General features: G+C 36.0%; 1 protein-coding gene across 1 annotated transcript in view; it reads left to right on the top strand.

Moving 5' to 3' along the window:
* LOC124249806 (zinc finger protein 345) overlaps window positions 1–19504 on the top strand; it is a 57716-nt gene that overhangs the window by 15192 nt on the left and 23020 nt on the right. Inside the window, exon 3 of the mRNA XM_046681210.1 lies at window positions 5139–6579. Within this exon, the coding sequence (XP_046537166.1) occupies window positions 5219–6579 (1361 nt within the window). The 5' untranslated portion in view covers window positions 5139–5218. The remainder of the gene's footprint in view (window positions 1–5138; window positions 6580–19504) is intronic.

The following is a 19504-nucleotide window of genomic DNA, read 5'->3' as shown; positions in this document are numbered from 1 at the left end:
GGTGATGCCTGGTTGTCCATATTATCTATCACTAATTCATACTCAGTTTTCCAGAAAATAAATCTTTGGGAAATCTGTCAGTTTCATGTGTTTAAAGGCAGCCCTCCTACAGTCCTTTGTTTTCTCTGCCAACTGTGTTTGTACCACTATTATTCTAGAATTGGCCTTCTTTTTGAATTCTGTTCTCTTCTTCTATGTTGAGTTTTTATTTCTTGGACTCCATGCTTTCCTGTTTCTTGGTTTATTCCAAAAAAGCTCCAAATGTCAAAATTGGTTTTTGATAGAGGTGACATGTAAGAAAGGATAAATGTGTTAAATTTGTGAGTTCTAACATGTCTGAAAAGAACTTTTTCAGCTAGTGTATTGATTCTTTGGCAGGGCATGGAGTTCTACTTGAAATTATTTTCCCTCAGAATTTTGAAGTTATGACTTCTAACTTAGAATATTGTTGAGAACTCCAAAGCCGTTTTCAATCCTGGTCTTTGTTTATGCCCTGTTTTTACTCTTTGGAGCCTTTTAGGATCTTTTCTTTGTTCCCAGTGTCCTGGAACCTAATAGAAATAAAGTCTTTTTGTGACTCGTTTTTATTCTTTATGCTAGGCATCAGGCGAGCCCATTAAATGTTGAGATTCACGTGCTTCAGTAAGTTCTGGAAAATTTTCTTAAATGTTGCTTTCAAAAACAATCTGTAATTGTGTTCTTTGAAAGCTTTCCAACCTACAGAAAAATTGAAAGAATATTTTGGTGAACTCCATATAGCCATCACCTAAAATCACCAATTGTTAACATTTTGCCACATTTGCTTTATCTTTCTAAATATATACACACACACACAAATGTTTTCCCCTGAATCATTTGAAGGTAAGTTTGGGACATTCTGACATTTTAACTTTAATACATTAAGTATGCAGCTCCTAAGTATAAGGACGTTTTCCAAACAATAACAATGACGTATCAAATCTATGAAAATTAGCATTAACTCACTAATATCACTTCAAACATTTCATGTTCAGCTATCTCTACTGGTTCCCAAAATGTCTTTTTTTAGCTGACATTATGTTTTTTGTATATTTATTTGGTTGGTTGTTTGCTTGATCTAGGATCCAATCAAGATTCCTGCATTATTTTGGTTGTTGGGTCTCTTTAGTCTCTTTTTTTTTTTGTTTTTGTTTTTTTTTTTTTTGGAGGAAGATTAGCCCTCAGCTAACTACTGCCAGTCCTCCTCTTTTTGCTGAGGAAGCCTGGCTCTGAGCTAACATCCGTGCCCATCTTCCTCTAGTTTATACGTGGGACGCCTACCACAGCATGACTGCCAAGCAGTGCCATGTCCGCACCCGGGATCCGAACCAGCGAACCGCGGGCCGCCGAGAAGCGGAACGTGCGAACTTAACCGCTGCGCCACCGGGCCGGCCCCGAGTCTCTTTTAATCTAGAACAGCTTCTCATTTTTTGTTTGTTTTATATGACATTGAACTTTTTGGAGAATCCAAAACAGTTGTCTTATAGAATATCTCACAACCTCCATTTGTCTGATGGGTTTCTAATGGAAATAGGAGGTTTAGATTCAGCTTAAGGATTTTTGGCAAGCATACTATACTGTATAGGAGATAGGGTGGTGTACCTCTTATTTCATTGCATTGGGAGGTGCAAATATCAGGTTGTTCCAGTATTGATGATGCCAATTTATCACTTAAGGTTAAAGATGGTGAGTAATAAATCTTTCCATTATAAAGGTAACATGTTTTCCTTTATAAGTAGCAAATCCTAATCTGTGGAGTGATATTATGAGACCAAGCGAATATTCTGTTTTCCAACACCCATTCACTTTCTGGTTTTAGAAGCCATTGAGGGTACTTGCCTGACTCAATTATTAGATTGGTGATTTCAAAATGGTGGTTTTCAGATCCCGTCATTCCTTCTAGCACCCTGCCTGACACCTAGCAGATGCTTAGCACTCTTTAAAAAATGATCCCCCCTCATTAGATGTTGAGCTGCCTTGAATGACCTTCCAATTTTCTATTTCCATATCTTTTTGTACTTTTTAAAGAAATTTATTTCATTTACCTTTTCACCCTTCTAATGATTTGTTTTTATTCCCACTTTATATTTTTATTTTCTAAGAATTATTTTTTGTCTCTTATTCCTTTCATGTTATCCTATTCTTCTGTCATGTGAAATAGCTTCTCATATTCCTCTGAGGATATTAATGGTGGCTTCTGGAATTTCCTTTGTTTTCCTATGTAGTTTCTCTTCTAAGTTCCTTTGGGTTTCGTTTGTTTAATTCCTCTACATTACAGACTTTCCTCAAATATATGTTGAAATTTGCCAGTCTATATTTTAGAGTGGACACTGAGAAGCTGATGTAACTTTTTGTATGCCAACTGGTAGACTGTCTTAGGTATGTAGTGCCCGCATTTCTTAAGCTTTTGTGGGGTTCTGCAGCATATATCATCCTCTTCTGGGTTTTCCTTACTTTTGGGTTAGGTTTCATCTTTCTTTGGTTTGTTAAGTTAGTAATCATTTATTTTTATGCTTTCTAGCTTCAGAAGTTTGGTGGCTCCTATTTCCTCTTTAAATCTCTTTGACTTTGTAGTTTTCTTTGTTTTTTTTTTTTTTTTTATTAATGTTATGATGGATTACAAGCTTGTGAAATTTCAGTTGTACATTTTTGTTAGTCATGTTGTGGGTACACCTCTTCCCCCTCCGTACCCTCCCCCCACCCCCCCCTTTTCCCTGGTAACCCCCGATCGGATCTCCTTCTCAATATACTAATTTCCACCTATGAGTGGAGTCATATAGAGTTCGTCTTTCTCTGACTGACTTATTTCGCTTAACATAATGCCCTCGAGGTCCATCCACATTGTTGTGAATGGGCCAATTTCGTCTTTTTTTATGGCTGAGTAGTATTCCATTGTGTATATATACCACATCTTCTTTATCCAATCATCAGTTTCTGGGCATGTAGGCTGGTTCCACGTCTTGGCTATTGTAAATAATGCTGCGATGAACATAGGGGTGCAACGGACTCTTGAGATATCTGATATCAGGTTCTTAGGATAGATACCCAGTAATGGGATGGCTGGGTCATAGGGTATTTCTATGACCTAAACAACCTAAACAATGGCGAGGAACTTGCAAGTCCAGGAGTGGGGTTAGTAGGGAAGGGGTATGGAAGAATATTTCAGGCAGATGAAACTATTGGGGAGGGGGAGTGTTATAAGTTAGTGTGTTTGAAGAACTGAGAAGGCCGGTATAGCTATAGCTTATTGTTGAGGGGAGAGAGGTACAGGTTGAAGAGGCAGGCAGGAGACAGATCACTGAGGAATTTTTAAGACCAAGTAAGGTGTGTGGGGTCTTATCCTAAGGACAGTGGGAAGCCATTGAAGCATTCTGAGCAGATCAGTGCCAGGCTGAATATCACTCTGGCTGCTGAGGGTGCAAAACTGGAAATGCAAGCAGCTAGATAAAATGCTGCTTTAATGTCCAAGTAAAAGGTAGTTTTGACTTGGGTTATCTATTGACAGTGGAGATGGAAAGAACAATTTCAAGACATTTAGTCTTGGTCTAAACAAGCTTGCTGTATGAGTGTCATAGGAAGGGGATGGAGCTGAGATGTTTTCACCTTCTGGGGCTTGAGGTATTTGCTCAGGGTCTTAACTGATGTCTTTAAATCCCTTCTTTTCCTTGGTGTCTTTTATGGCATGTAAGTCTTCCAAAATAATAGCTACCAAACACTGTGCGGTTGCTTTATACAACTACATAAATACATTAAGTGTGATTTCAGAATCATTCAATAATCACCAGAGCTGAGGTTTAGAATATTTGTCTATCTGCTTCCTTCTTGTAATCTTCCAGTAGTATTTCATTACCTCCTATCTTCTCTTCCCATCTCTCTGACTTTTTCTTTTCTAAAGATTGGCACCTGAGCTAACATGTATTGCCAATCTTCTTTTTTTTTCTTCTTATTCTCCCCAAAGTCCCTTGGTACATAGTTGTATATTCTGGTTGTGAGTGCCTCTGGTTGTGCTATGTGGGATGCCACCTCAGCATGGCTTGAGCAGTGCCATGTCCACACCCAGGATCCAAACCAGCAAAACCCTAAGCCACCAAAGCAGAGAGCGCAAACTTAACCACTCAGCCACAGGGCTAGCCCCGCTGACTTTTTTCTTTTTTGGTAAGGAAGATTCACCCTGAGCTAACATCCGTTGCCAATCTCCCTCCTTTTTTTTTTTTTTTTGCTTGAGGAAGATTAGCCTGAGCTAACATCTGTGCCAATCTTCCTCTATTTTGTATGCGGGATGCCTTCCACAGCATGGCTGATGAGTGAAGTAGATCTGTGCCCAGGATCCAAACCCACAAACCCAGGCTCTTGAAATGGAGCATGCAGAAGTTTAACCACTTGACCACGGGGCCAGCCCCTCTTTCTCTGTGACTTTAAACCTAGATTCTCAATTACTCTGCTGGAGCCTTTACTGATTCTCCTCTTTTGTTCTCTCAAGGTTATTCTCATAGACTTCCTAGGCAATTTTATCAAATGGCATAAGCAAACCACATTCTAACCACAGAAGAATCTTCCTTCTTCATTGCTCATCCCAGACTCATTCAGCACATTAATCTTTCATTGGGATACTGCTACATCTGAAGTAACTTTCTCTTCTAGCTCCTTCTGATTATATGCAATTTATGTTTGTTACTTGACCCTCTATCCTAGATTTTTCTTTCCAGATGTGGTTACTTAATGCTCCAAACGACCCTAAGAAACAAGTTAAACGGTAATTATCCTTATTTTTAAATGTATATGACACTAGATTTATCCTCAAACAAAATTCGCATGGGGCCTGGTATCTTTATGTTTATCAAGCTCACCATGTCTGTAAGAGATTTTTATCTAAATCACTATTTAGGAACAATTGACTTAATCTATTTTCTTAAATACCTCCTTCACCTTCTGGTGTGACTTCTCATACTTTTTACTTTCCTTATCTATTTGTCAAATTGCCAATCATATTTGAGAACTGTATAAACCACTCACTTTTTATGAAAATTAGTGTCAGTTAAGTCTTTTCATACCTATTTTAAAAGTTTTATTTCTCCCAGAACCCAAAAAAAGTGAATGTTTGCTTTTATATTTTCTTTCAGACTGTGACTCAAGGTTGAGACCAAGAAATTATTTCTGAAAAAAGGATATTTATGGAATATAATCATCCTGATGGGAAATAATGGAAAGACTTATAAGAAACAGCATTGAGTATTCAAGTTTCAGAGGTGATTGGGAATGTAAAAGCCAGTTTGAGAGAAAACAGGAATCTCAGGAAGGACATTTCAGTCAAATGATATTCACTCCTGAAGACATGCCCACTTTCAATACCCAGCTTCAGAGAATTCATACTGATGAGAAACTCCTTGAATGTAAGGAATGTGGGAAGGATTTTAGTTTTGTTTCAGTCCTTATACGACATCAGCGAATTCATACTGGTGAGAAACCTTATGAATGTAAAGAATGTGGCAAGGCTTTTGGTAGTGGTGCAAACCTTGCTTACCATCAGAGAATTCATACGGGTGAAAAACCTTATGAATGTAATGAATGTGGGAAGGCATTTGGTAGTGGCTCAAACCTTACTCACCATCAGAGAATTCATACTGGTGAGAAACCATATGAATGTAAGGAATGCGGGAAAGCATTTAGTTTTGGATCAGGCCTTATTCGACATCAGATAATTCACAGTGGTGAAAAGCCCTATGAATGTAAGGAATGTGGAAAGTCCTTTAGTTTTGAATCAGCCCTTACTCGGCATCACAGAATTCACACAGGTGAGAAACCTTATGAATGTAAGGATTGTGGGAAGGCCTTTGGCAGTGGTTCAAACCTTACTCAACATCGGAGGATTCATACTGGTGAGAAACCTTATGAATGTAAATCATGTGGAATGGCCTTTAGCAGTGGTTCAGCCCTTACTCGGCATCAGAGAATTCATACTGGTGAGAAACCATATATATGTAATGAATGTGGGAAGGCTTTTAGTTTTGGATCAGCCCTTACTCGACATCAAAGAATTCACACTGGTGAGAAACCTTATGTATGTAAGGAGTGTGGGAAGGCTTTTAATAGTGGCTCGGATCTCACTCAGCATCAGAGAATTCACACTGGTGAGAAACCCTATGAGTGTAAGGAATGTGAGAAAGCCTTTAGAAGTGGTTCAAAGCTTATTCAGCATCAAAGAATGCACACTGGTGAGAAACCCTATGAGTGTAAGGAATGTGGGAAGGCCTTTAGTAGTGGTTCAGACCTTACTCAACATCAGAGAATTCATACTGGTGAGAAACCCTATGAATGTAAGGAATGTGGGAAAGCTTTTGGTAGTGGCGCAAAACTTATTCAACATCAGCTAATTCACACTGGTGAAAAACCTTATGAATGTAAAGAATGTGGAAAGTCTTTTAGTAGTGGCTCAGCTCTTAATCGGCACCAGAGAATACATACTGGTGAGAAACCATATGAATGTAAGAAGTGTGGGAAGACTTTTGGGAGGGGTTCAGAGATTCAGCAACATAAGAAAAATTATAGTGGTAAGATCTGTGAGTTGGAAACTCTATAGGTAAGAATTATGTGGTTAAGGAAAGACACACAACATATAAGAAAACTCACACTAGTGAGAGTCCCTACAAATGTAATTAAGGTACAAATACCTTACTTAGGCTTTACCACTTAGTCTGAGAGAGTTTATACAGGAAAAAAAATCATCCTGAATAAAATAAATATGTAACATTCTTTATCTATATTCATTCCTTCATTACTTTTGGAAAATTCATACTTGTGAATATTAAAAATTGAAAAACCTTTTATTGTATTTTGCATTTATTTTAAACATTGAAAAATTCATGTGGGAGCTAACCCTGCTACTTTTTTTTTTAACGTTCTTGACTTTTTGTGGATTATACAGAATTACTAATCCATCTCAAAATTATTTTAAATTATTTATTGAGGGTCTAGTTTATCCTTTTTCTCCCTCCTCCGTTTCTCATCCTAACACCATTTATTCAATAACCATATTTATTTTTGTATTGTTCTTTTATTGCCTGTTTGATAGTAAGTTATATTTTTATACATATAAAACTTGGATAGCAGGTCAGTCTTTGTTTTTAAATTTGCATATCTGTTTCACCCTGCTTGTGTTAAGTTACTGTTACTTTTAAGTATTCTTTAATATCTTGTGGATCTGTACCTTTTGTTTTGGAAGATTGTTTTATTTTCCTTTTATAAAGTTTATACTTTTTGCAAAAACAATTTTCTTCTATAAAAATGTAGATATGAACAAAAAAACTCCAGGTATAGTTATTTGTAATATTACCAGTCATAGACAATCACTGTCAAATTTTTGGAGCAAACACATTAGGATTATATATCATTGTTTTTGAAAGAAAGTGTGATTATGCTATACAAAAATCAGCCTTTAATAGTCTTTGTCTGTAAATATGTTATTAGTATTTTATTGGCTTGAAAGTATTCATATGTCTTTATCAAACCCCTATTTTGTCAAATATCAAGAATTTTTCCACTATAAAGAGTTACTTTAATGGCCCCTTTTGAATGTCTGCTTTATTTATTGTCATTTCAGAGATAATTTGTGGATTTCTTCTGCTTTGGAGGATTTATACATTATAGATAAAGCTGTGCTTCCCTTTGAACAACATCCCTTACCTCAGTTATTTCCCCAATGTTAACCAACTGACTTATTCTTTCAGATCCTTTTATATGCACACATAATGTATTTATGGTAATACAGGCATAATTAGTGTACTTCAGAAGCTTGTTATGTGCATTCTATAATTGTGCCTATCACATAATAAATACTTGGTCAGTATTAGTCATCATCATTGTTTTTATCTTCTTAATCTTTGTTATTTATAGAAAAAAGTTTTAATCACAGTCCATACCTAACTCAACATAAAGATATCATAATGAAAAAAAAGACATTCATGTAAATGAATATAGGAAATGTTTGATCAATATTCATTCTTTATTGAATAAGGGATAATTCATCTTGAAGAAAAATATGAGACTGTAAAGTGTAAGAGGGCAAAATGCATCTTAAAATTCATACCTAGATGAAAGTAAAAATGTGGTAGCTCCTTCATGAAAATCTGAATACTGAAGAATGGTGTCAGTATCATGATAGCATAAGATGCCCTTCCATCCCCTGCCCCTCGTTTGAAAAATTAAAATTCAGCATTCATCCACAAACAAAAGTGCCTCTGTGGGAGTTGTGAGATCCAACAGCATATGTCAAGGGACCTGGGAGGAGTCTCGCCCACGTGTGCATCAAGTAATAGGCAGGCTGCCCTTGGTACAGGCTGTGGAACCAGCAGGAGTCTGTGAAACAGCCACAGGTCCTCTTGTCTGCAGTCAGGGTAAAACTGGAGAGTGCTGATTTTGCAGACACCCACAGATAAGAGAGCCTTTGTAGATGTCCAAGTTTCCTAAGAAGAGATCCAGTCTCTATTTCTGTTGGAGCAAACAAATTTTGGATGCATTGGAAAGGGTAAGATGAACTTTGCCAGCACTGCTCATTCCCCAAGGTGTCACAGCACAGAGCTGAATTAACCAGTGACTGACAACCTCTCCTGCAGGGGAAAGGGAGAGTGGTGAGTGCATGCCCAGCTTCCCCAGCTGTACAGGATGCTGTTGGAGAAGCCCATTTCTCTTCTCCGGCACCCAGAGTATTGAGACAGTACTTCCATGACTTGGGGGAGGGAGGAGATTGGGGAAGAGGCAGGTAAGAATATCAGACTGGATTAAAGGAATGCAGTTCCTACTGACTGCATTCAGGACTCCAGCAGGAAGCCCACCATGAGCTTCTGGGGAAACCTCACTCAGTGATTGCCCCAACCTGGCTTGCAGGCACCCCAAAACTGAATGTTAGACCCACACCTTCCCCATTCTGCAGCTGGCTCCTTGTGCATGCTTCCAAGTGCAACAGTGAGAGCCAGTTCCAGTAGAAAGGGAATGCATGCAGAAAACAGGCCAGAGTCTGTGGGCAAGGGAGAAACCAAAAACTTGTCCTGTAGTATCATCTTAGAGAAAACAAAGGAACTCTCCAGTAGCCAGCCTGGTGAGTTGTAAGATTGAGAGAAGATGTAAAAGCTTAAGAATTCTGCCATGAGAGAGCAAGAAGCATGGAACAGAGAAAACCCTAGATATAAGCAGGACCAACAAAAATTGTCTTCCACCTGAAGGCTATTAATAACGATAGGAGGAAGTGACTGCTTTCTCAAATGTGAAAATAGCAATGCAAAACTCCAAGGAACATGAAGAATCAAGGAAATATGACATCACAAGCAGATTTCAATAATCCGCCAGTAACCAAACTCAAAGACACAGAATTTTGTCATTTGCCTGGTAAAGAATTCAAAATAGCTACCAGAAATGAGCTACAAGAAAACATAGAAAGACAATTCGATGAATCAGGAAAGCAGTACATGAACAAAATGAGAAATTTAAAAAAGAGAAATAAAAAATGAACTAAAATTCTAGAGGTGAAGAATTGAATCAATGAAATGAAAAATGCAGTAGAGAGCTTCAACAGCAGAATAGACCAAAGAGGAGATAGAATCAGAGAGATAGAGTATTGGAACTTTGAAAGAACCCAGTAAGAGGAGAACAAAGAAAAAAGAATGAAAAAGAACAAAGAAAGCCTACATCTATGGAATGCCATAAAATGAACAAATAGCAGGATCACTGCAGTTCCAAAAAGAGAGAGAGAAAGAGGAAGAAAGTTTATTTAAATAAGTAATAACTGAGAACTGCACAAACCTGGGGAGAGACTTGGACATCCAAGTTCATGAACTTAATAGACCACCTCATTGTCTCAATTCAAAATGACCTTTTTTAAGATACATTATAATTAAACTTCCAAAAATCAAAGATAACCCTAAAAGTAGCAAGAGAAAAAAAGAATTGTAATCTACAAAGGAACCTGCATTAGGCTATTAGTGGGTTACTCAGGAGAAACCCTACAGGCCAGGAGAATGGAATGACATACTCAAAGTGTTGAAAGAAAACGTTGCCAGCCAAGAATACTCTGTCTAGCAAAGTTATCACTAAGAAATGAAGGAGCAATAAGCTTTCCCAGATAAGTAAAAGCTGATGGAGTTCATCACCACCTTACAAGAAATGCCAAAATGAGTTCTTCAAGCTGAAATGAAAACACGCTAACTAGTAACCTGGAGACAGGAAAATATACAACACACTAGTAAGGGTAAATATACAATCAGATTGAGAAAACTAATTCTGTAATGTGGTGTATTAGCCAGTTAACTAGAGTATAAAGGTTAAAGGAAAAGAATATAAAAAATAACTAAGTAATTGTAATTGGTTAATGAATACACAATATAAAAAGAGGTAAATGGGAAAATGAAAAACTTTACAAAGGGGGCAGTAAATGAAGTAGAACTTTTGTTTTTGATCAAAGTTAAGTTGCTATCAACATAAAATGAACTGTTTTGTCTATAAGGTATTTTATGTAAGCCTCGTGGTAACCACAAAGTAAAAAGCTGTAGTAGATTCACAAAAGATTAAGGGGAATCAGAGCATACTACCATGGAAGATCACCAAATCAGCAAGGTAGGCAGAAAGAGAGGAGGGGAAAAGAACAATGGCACTACAAAACAGCCAGAAAGCAATAAGATGGCATTAGTAAGTTCTGACATGTCAATGTTTACTCAAAATGTAAATGGATTGAATTCACTGATCAAGAGGCACTGAGTGGCTGGGTGAATAAGACCCAACTATATGCTGCCTCCGATGACTCACATCAGCTTTAAGGTCACACAGAGGCTCAAAGTGAAGAGATGGAAAAAGATATTCCATGCAAATGGAAACCAGAATAAAGCAGGTATAGCCATAAATATATCAGACAAAATAGACTTTAAGCCAAAAACTGTGATAAGATACAAAGAAGGTCATTATAGAATGATAAGGGGATCAATTCATCAAGAAGATATAACAATCATAAATGTGTATGCACCCAATATTGGAGCATGTAAATATATTAAGCAAATACTAACAGATCTAAAGGGAGAAATAGACAGTTCACCAGTCGTAGGGGACATAAGTACCCCACTTTCAGTAATGGATAGATCATGCAGACAAAAGATCAACAAGGAAATATTGGACTTGAACCATACATTAGACAAAATGAGCCTAATAGACATATATAAAACATTCCAGGGGCTGGCCCGGTGGCCCAATGGTTAAGTTTGCACATTCCACTTTGGCAGCCTGAGGTTCGCCAGTTCGGATCCTGGGTGTGGATCTATGCACTGCTTGTCAAGCCATGCTGTGGCAGGCCTCCCACATGTAAAGTAGAGGAAGATGGGCACAGATGTTAGCTCAGGGCCATACTTCCTCAGCAAAAACAGGAGGATTGGCAGCAGATGTTAGCTCAGGGCTAACCTTCCTGAAAAAAAAAAAAGAACCATTCCATTCAATAGCAGCAGAATACACATTCTTCTTGAGTGCACAAGACATTCCTCAGGATAAATCATCTGATAGGTCACAAAACGTCTTAGGAAATTTAAGAAGATTAACATCATACCAAGTATCTTGTTCAAGAACAATTGTATGAAACTCGAGATTAACAAGAAGAAGAAGAAAGCTGGAAGATTTGCAAACAGTTGGAAACTAAAAACACTCATGAACAACCAGTGGTTCAAGGAAGAAATTAAAAAAAAAACTTAAACAGTTGAAAATAGAAACAACACACGAAAACCTGTGGGATGCTGCAAAAGCAGTTCTTAGAGGGAGCAATAAATGCATATATTAACAAAAATGAAAACTCTCAAATAAGCAACTAACTTTAAATGTCAAGGAACTAGAAAAAGAACAAACTAAGCCAAAGTTAGCAGAAGGAAATAAAGATCAGAGCAAAAATAAGTGAAATAGAGACTATTAAAGCAATAGAAAAGATTAACAAAACTAAAATCTGTTTTTTTGAAGATAAATGAAATTGACAAAATTTTCACTGGAATAAAAAAGAAAAAGTGAGAGGACCCAAATGAAAAAATCAGAAGTGAAAGAGACATTCCAACTGATACCACAGAAATAAAAAGAATTATAAGGGACTACTATGAGCAATTATATGCCAACAAATTGGATAACCTACAAGAGGTGGATAAATTCCTAGAAACATAAAACCTATCGAAATTGAATCATGAAGAAATAGAAAATCTGAACAGACCAATTGCTAGTAAGGCTATTGAGTCAGTAATCAAAAATCTCCAATGAAGAAAAGCCAGCATGAGACAGCTTCACTGGTGAATTTTATCAAACATTTAAAGAAGAATACCAGTCCTTTTCAAACTCTTCCAAAAAAAATCAGAGAGGAGAGAATACTCCCAAAATCATTTCACAAGACCAGACACGCTCTGATGCTAAAACCAGACAAGGATGCCACAAAGAAAGAAAATTATAGGCCAATAACCCTGATGAATATAGATGCAAAAATTCTCAAGAAAATATTATCAAACCTAATGCAACAGCACTTTAAAAGAATCATACACTATGATCGTGTTGAATTTATCCCTAGGATACAAGGATAGTTCAACATATGCAAATCAGTAAATGTGATGTATCACATTAATAGAATGAAGGCTAAAATTTATATGATTATCTCAGTAGTTGCAGAAAAAACATTTGCCAAAATACAGTATTCTTTCATGATAAAAACACTCAACAAATTGAGTGTAGAAGGAATGTTCCTCAACACAATAAAAGCCATATGTGACAAACCCACACCACTATCATACTCAACAGTGAAAAGTAGAGAGCTTTTCTTCTAAGATCAGGAACAACACACGGTACCAACTCTCGCCACTTTTATTCAACCGAGTACTGGAAGTTCTAGCCAGTGCAGTAATTTAAGAAAATAAGTAAAAGCATCCAAATTGGAAAAGAAAAGGAAAATTAGCTTTGTTTACAGATGATATGATCTTATATATAGGAAATCCTAAGGACTGTTAGAACTAATCAACAAATAGAGTAAAGTTGCAGGAAACAAAGTCAATATACAGAAATGAGTTGCATTTCTATACACTAACAACAAAGTATCTGAAAAAGAAATTAAAAATCCCATTCACAATAGAATCAAAAACAATAAAATACATAGGAATAAATTTAACCAATGAGATGAAATATTTGTCCACTGAAACCTCCAAGACTTTGATGAAAAAAGTCAAAGACACAAATAAAAGATATCCTATGTTCATGGATCAGAAGAATTAATGTTGTTAAAATGTCCATACTACCCCAAGCCATCTATAAATTAAATGCAGTCCCTATCAAAATTCCAATGGCATTTTTCACAGTAACAGAAAAAACAATCCTAAAAATTGTATGGAGCCACAAAAGACCCCAACTAGCCAAAGCAATCCTGAGTAAGAAGAAAGCTGGAGACTCCACACTGCCGCATTTCAAACTATACAACAAAGCTTTAGTAATTGAAACTGGTACTGGCATAAAAACAGACACAAAATGCAATGGAACAGAATTGAGAACCCAGAAATAAACCCTTGCATATACAGTCAACTCATATTTGACAAGGGAGTCTAGATTACTCAATGGGGAAAGGATAGTCTCTTCAATAAATGGTATTTGGAAAACTTGATATTCACATGGAAAGGAATGAATTTGGACCCCTAGCGTGTACCACTGACAAAAATTAGCTCAAAATGGATTAAAAATTTAAACGTAAGACCTGGAACCCTAAAACTCCTAGAAGAAAACAGGGAAAAACCTGCTTGTTATTGGTCTTGGCAATGATTTTTTGGATATGACATCAAAAGCACAAGCAACAAAACCAAAATAAATGAGACTACCTCTAACTAAAACTTTTCTGCACAGCAAAAGAAACAACCAACAAAATGAAAAGGCAACCTATGGAGAAAATGTTTCCAAATCAGATATCTCATAACAGGTTAACATTCAAAATATGTGAAGAACTCATACAACTCAATAGCAAAAAAATCTGATTAAAAAATTGGAAGGGGAACTGAGTAGACATATTTCCAAAGAAGACATAAAAATGGCCAATGGAAAAGATATTCCACATCACTGATCATCAGGGAAATGCAAATCAAAATCATGAGATATTCTCTCACACCTGTTAGAATGGCTATCATCAAAGTCAAGAGTTAAAATGTGTTGTCAAGGATGTGGAGAAAAGGAAACCCTTATGCACTGTTGGTGGAAATGTCAGTTGGTACAGGTACTATGGAAACAATATGGAGCTTCCTTAAAAAAATAAAAATAAGAATACCATATAATCCAACAATACCACTTTTGGGTATATATCCAAAGGAAATGAAAACAGGATCTTGAAGAGATATCTGCACTCCCATGTTCTTGCAGTGTTGTTCATAATAGCCAAGATATGGAAACAATCTAAGTCAGTCAATGGATGAATGGATAAAGAAGACGTGATGTGTGTGTGTGTGTGTGTGTGTGTGTATCACACACAATAGAATATTCAGCCATGAGAAAGAAGGAAATTCTACTGTTTGAAACAGCTTGTATCAACCTTGAGAGCATTATGCTAAGTGAAATAAGTCAGAGAAAGATAAATACTGTATCATATCACTTACGAGTGGAATCTAAAATAGCTGAGCTTATAGAAACAGTGTATTGGTTGTTACCACGGGCTGTTGGGGGAAATGGGAAGATGTCAGTCAAAGGGTACAAACTTCCAGTTATAAGATGAATAAGTTCTGGGGATCTAATGTACAGCATGGTGACTAATAATACTGTATTATATACTTGAAAGTTGCTAAGTGAGTAGATGTCAAATGTCTCACTACAAAAAAGAAATGTTAGTTATGTGACGTGGTAGAAGGATTAGCTAACACTATGATGGTAATCATTTTGCATCAAATAAGTGTGTCAAATCAACATGATATACACCTTAAATTTACACAATGTTATTGTCAATTATACCAATACAGCTTGAATTAAATTAAAAATTTTAAAAGCTATACAAAAATAAAGTCACATATCTTGATAGATAGGGAGAGATTATATTTTGCGTATACGTGTATTATGACCTTTATTATGTTAGGCTATGTTCTCTCTATATCCACTTTGTTGAGAGTTTTTATCATAAATGCATGTTGAATTTTGTCAAATGATTTTTCTGCATCTATTGAGATGATAATATGATTTTTATCCTTCAATTTGTTAATGTGGTGTATCACATTGATTTGTGGATGTTGAACTATCCTTGCATCCCTGGGATAAATCCCCCTTGGTGTATGATCCTTTTATGTATTGTTGACTTGGTTTGGAATATTTTGTTGGTAATTCTTGCATCTATGTTCATTAGGGATATTTGCTTGTAATTTTCTTTTCTTCTTGTGTCCTTGTCTAATTTTGGGGACAGGGTAATGCTGGTCTTATAAAATGAGTTTGGAAGTGTTCCCTCTTCTTCCAATTTTTGGAAGAGTTTGAGAAGGATTGGTATTAATTCTTCTTTGAATGTTTGGTAGGAATCATCAGTAAAGCCATATGGTCCTGGACTTTTCTTTGTTGGGAGGTTTTTGATTACTGATTCAATCTCTTTAATAGTAATCAGGCTGTTCAGATTTTCTATTTCCTCATGATTTAGTCTTGGTAGGTTTTATGTTTCTAGGAATTCATCCATTTCCTTTTAGGTTGTCTGATTTGTTGGCATATCATTGTTCTTAGCAGTCTCTTATGATCTTTTGTATTTCTGTGGTATCAGTTGGAATGTTTCCTGTTTCATTTCTGATTTTATTTGAGTCCTTTCTCTTTTTTTCCTTGGTGAATCTAGCTAAAGATTTGTCAATTTTGTTTACCTTTTCAAAAAACCACATCTTAGTTTCATTGATCTTTTCTATTGTCTCTTGAGTTTCTGTTTCACTTATTTTCACTCTGATCTTTGTTATTTCCTTCCTCTTACTAACTTTGAGTTTTGATCTTTCATTTTATAGTTCCTTCAGATGTAAAGATGGTTGTATGACATCTTTCTTGTTTCTGGATGTAGGCATTTATTGCTAAGAACGTTCCTCTTAGAACTGCTTTTCCAGCATCCCATAAGATATGTTACATTGTATTTACATTTTCATTTGTCTCAAGTGTTTTCTTATTTTTTTAAATTTCTTTTTTGACCCATTGGTTGTTTAAGTAGCATGTTGTTGAATCTCCACATATTTGTGAATTTTTAAGTTTTTTTTCTTGTAATTGATTTCTAGTTTCATATCATTGTGGTTGGAAAAGATGCTTGATAGGATCTCAATCTTCTTAAATTTATTGACTTTTATTGTGACCTAACATATAATCTATCCTGGAGAATGTTCCATGTGTGCTTGAGAAGAATGTATATTTGTTTTTGAATGGAATGTTTTGTATATGTCCATCTGGTTTATGTTTCAATCTTGAATCCTTTTTCATTTGATTTTTTTTGTGTATGATTTGAAACAGTTTCATTCTTTTGCAGGTGGATATCTAACTTTCCCAACACCATTTATAGAAGAGACTACCCTTTACCCATTTTATATTTGTGGTGCCCTTGTCAAAGATTAATTGACCATATATGTGAGGGTTTATTTCTGGGCTATTATATTCCATTGGCTTATGTTTATGTTTTTATGCTGGTACCATACTGTTTTGATTACTGTAGCTTTGTAATGTGTTATGAAATCAGAAGTGTAGTGCCTCCTGCTTTATTGTTTTTGCTCAAAAATGCTTTGATTAATTGGTGTTTTTTTGTGGCTCCAAATGAATTTTATGATTTTTTTTGCTATTTCCATAAAGAATGCCATTGGAATTTTGATAGCAATTGCATTGGATCTGTAATTTCCATATATTTATAAGTTTCCCCATTTTATTTCTATTATTGATATCTAGTTTCGTTCCATTGTGATATAAAAAGATACTTGGAATAATTTCCAATCTCCTTAAATTTGTTAAGACTTGTTTTATGACCTAGCATGTGATGTATCCTGAATAATGTTGCATGTATGTTTGAGAAGAATGAGTAGTCTGCTGATGTTGTGTGGAATGTTCTGTATATGTGTGTTAGCTTCATTTAGTGTTTTGTATTGTTAAGTTCTGCATTTCCATTATTGGTTTTCTGTCTGAATAATCTGTCCATTAGTGAGAATGGGTATTGAAGTCTCCTACTATTATTGTATTGCTGTTTTCCCCTTCAAATCTGTCAATGGTTTATATATTTAGATGCTTTGATACTGGGTACATATATATTTATAATTGTTATACTTTCTTGTTCAGTTGCCCCTGTTATCATTATATAATGACATTCTTTGTCTTTTGTGACAATTTTTTACTTAGAGTCAATTATGTCTGCTATAAGTATAGTCATGCCTGTTCTCTTTTGATTACCATTTGCATGAAATATATTTCTCCACCCTACGCTTTCAGCCAAACTTACTTACCTTACTTACTTACCTTAACTCTGAAGTGAGTCTCTTATAAACAGCATATAGTTGGGTCTTGGGGGTTTTGGTCCACTCTATGTTTTTTCAGCCACTTTATGTCTTTTGCTTGAGGAGTTAAGCCCCTTTACACTTAAAGTATTTGTTGATAGGTAAAGACTTTTGTCATTTTATTAATACTTTCCGTTTTGTAGTTCTTATTTCTCTCTTCTTCTCTTGCTTTTTTATTGTGCTTTGATTTTTTTTGTACTGACATGCTGTGATTCTTTTCTCTTTATCTTTTATGTAGCTACTATAGGTTTTCCTTTTGTGGTTACCATGAGGCTTGAATCAAATAATTTATAGTTATACCAGTCTATTTTAAACTGATAACAACTTAACTTCAATCATATACAGAAACTCTACACTTTATTTCTCTCCACACACAATTTATATAATTGATGTTAGGTTTTACTTTTTTTTTTTTATTAATGTTATGATAGATTACAACCTTGTGAGATTTCAGTTGTACATTTTTGTTAGTCATGTTGTCGGTACACCACTTCCCCTTTTGTGCCCTCCCCCCACCCCCCCTTTTCCCTGGTAACCACCGATCTGATCTCCTTATCAATATACTAACTTCCACCTATGAGTGGAGTCATATAGAGTTCGTCTTTCTCTGACTGGCTTATTTCGCTTAACATAATACCCTCGAGGTCCATCCATGTTGTTGTGAATGGGCCAGTTTTGTCTTTTTTTATGGCTGAGTAGTATTCCATTGTGTATATATACCACATCTTCTTTATCCAATCATCAGTTTCTGGGCATGTAGGCTGGTTCCACGTCTTGGCTATTGTAAATAATGCTGCGATGCACGTAGGGGTGCAACGGACTCTTGAGATTTCTGATATCAGGTTCTTAGGATAGATACCCAGTAATGGGATGGCTGGGTCATAGGGTATTTCTATTTTTAACTTTTTGAGAAATCTCCATACTGTTTTCCATAGTGGCTGTACCAGTTTGCATTCCCACCAACAGTGTATGAGGGTTCCTTTTTCTCCACAACCTCTCCAACATTTGTCGTTCTTGGTTTTGGATGTTTTTGCCAATCTAACGGGGGTAAGGTGATCTCTTAGTGTAGTTTTGATTTGCATTTCCCTGATGATTAGCGATGATGAACATCTTTTCATGTGTCTATTGGCCATATTCATATCTTCTTTTGAGAAATGTCTGTTCATGTCCTCTGCCCATTTTTTGATCGGGTTGTTTGTTTTTTTGTTGTTATGCAGTGTGAGTTCTTTGTATATTATGGAGATTAACCCTTTGTTGGATAAGTGGCTTGTATATTTTTTCCCAATTAGTGAGCTGTTTTTTTGTTTCAATCCTGTTTTCCCTTGCCTTGAAGAAGCTCTTTAGTCTGATGAAGTCCCATTTGTTTATTCTTTCTATTGTTTCCCTCAACTGAGGAGTTATAGTGTCCGAAAAGATTCTTTTGAAACTGATGTCAAAGAATGTACTGCCTATATTCTCTTCCAAAAGACTTATTGTCTCAGGCCTAATCTTTAGGTCTTTGATCCATTTTGAGTTTATTTTGGTGTGTGGTGAAAAAGAATGGTCAATTTTCAATCTTTTGCATGTGGCTGTCCAGTTTTCCCAGCACCATTTGTTGAAGAGACTTTCTTTTCTCCATTGTAGGCCCTCTGCTCCTTTGTCGAAGATTAGCTGTCCATAGATGTGTGGTTTTATCTCTGGGCTTTCAATTCTGTTCCATTGATCTGTGGACCTGTTTTTGTACCAGTACCATGCTGTTTTGATCACTGTAGCTTTGTAGTATGTTTTGAAATCAGGGATTGTGATTCCGCCGGCTTTGTTTTTCTTGCTCAGGATTGCTTTAGCAATTCGCGGTCTTTTGTTGCCCCATATGAATTTTAGGATTGTTTGTTCAATTTCTGTGAAGAATGTTCTTGGGATTCTGATTGGGATAGCATTGAATCTGTATATTGCTTTAGGTAGTATGGACATTTTAACTATGTTTATTCTTCCAATCCATGTGCAAGGAATGT

This window comes from Equus quagga, chromosome 13 (assembly GCF_021613505.1).
Source record: "Equus quagga isolate Etosha38 chromosome 13, UCLA_HA_Equagga_1.0, whole genome shotgun sequence".
NCBI lineage: Eukaryota > Metazoa > Chordata > Mammalia > Perissodactyla > Equidae > Equus > Equus quagga.
The sequence above is the reverse complement of the archived record's forward strand: the minus strand, read 5'-3'. Positions and strand labels throughout refer to the sequence as shown.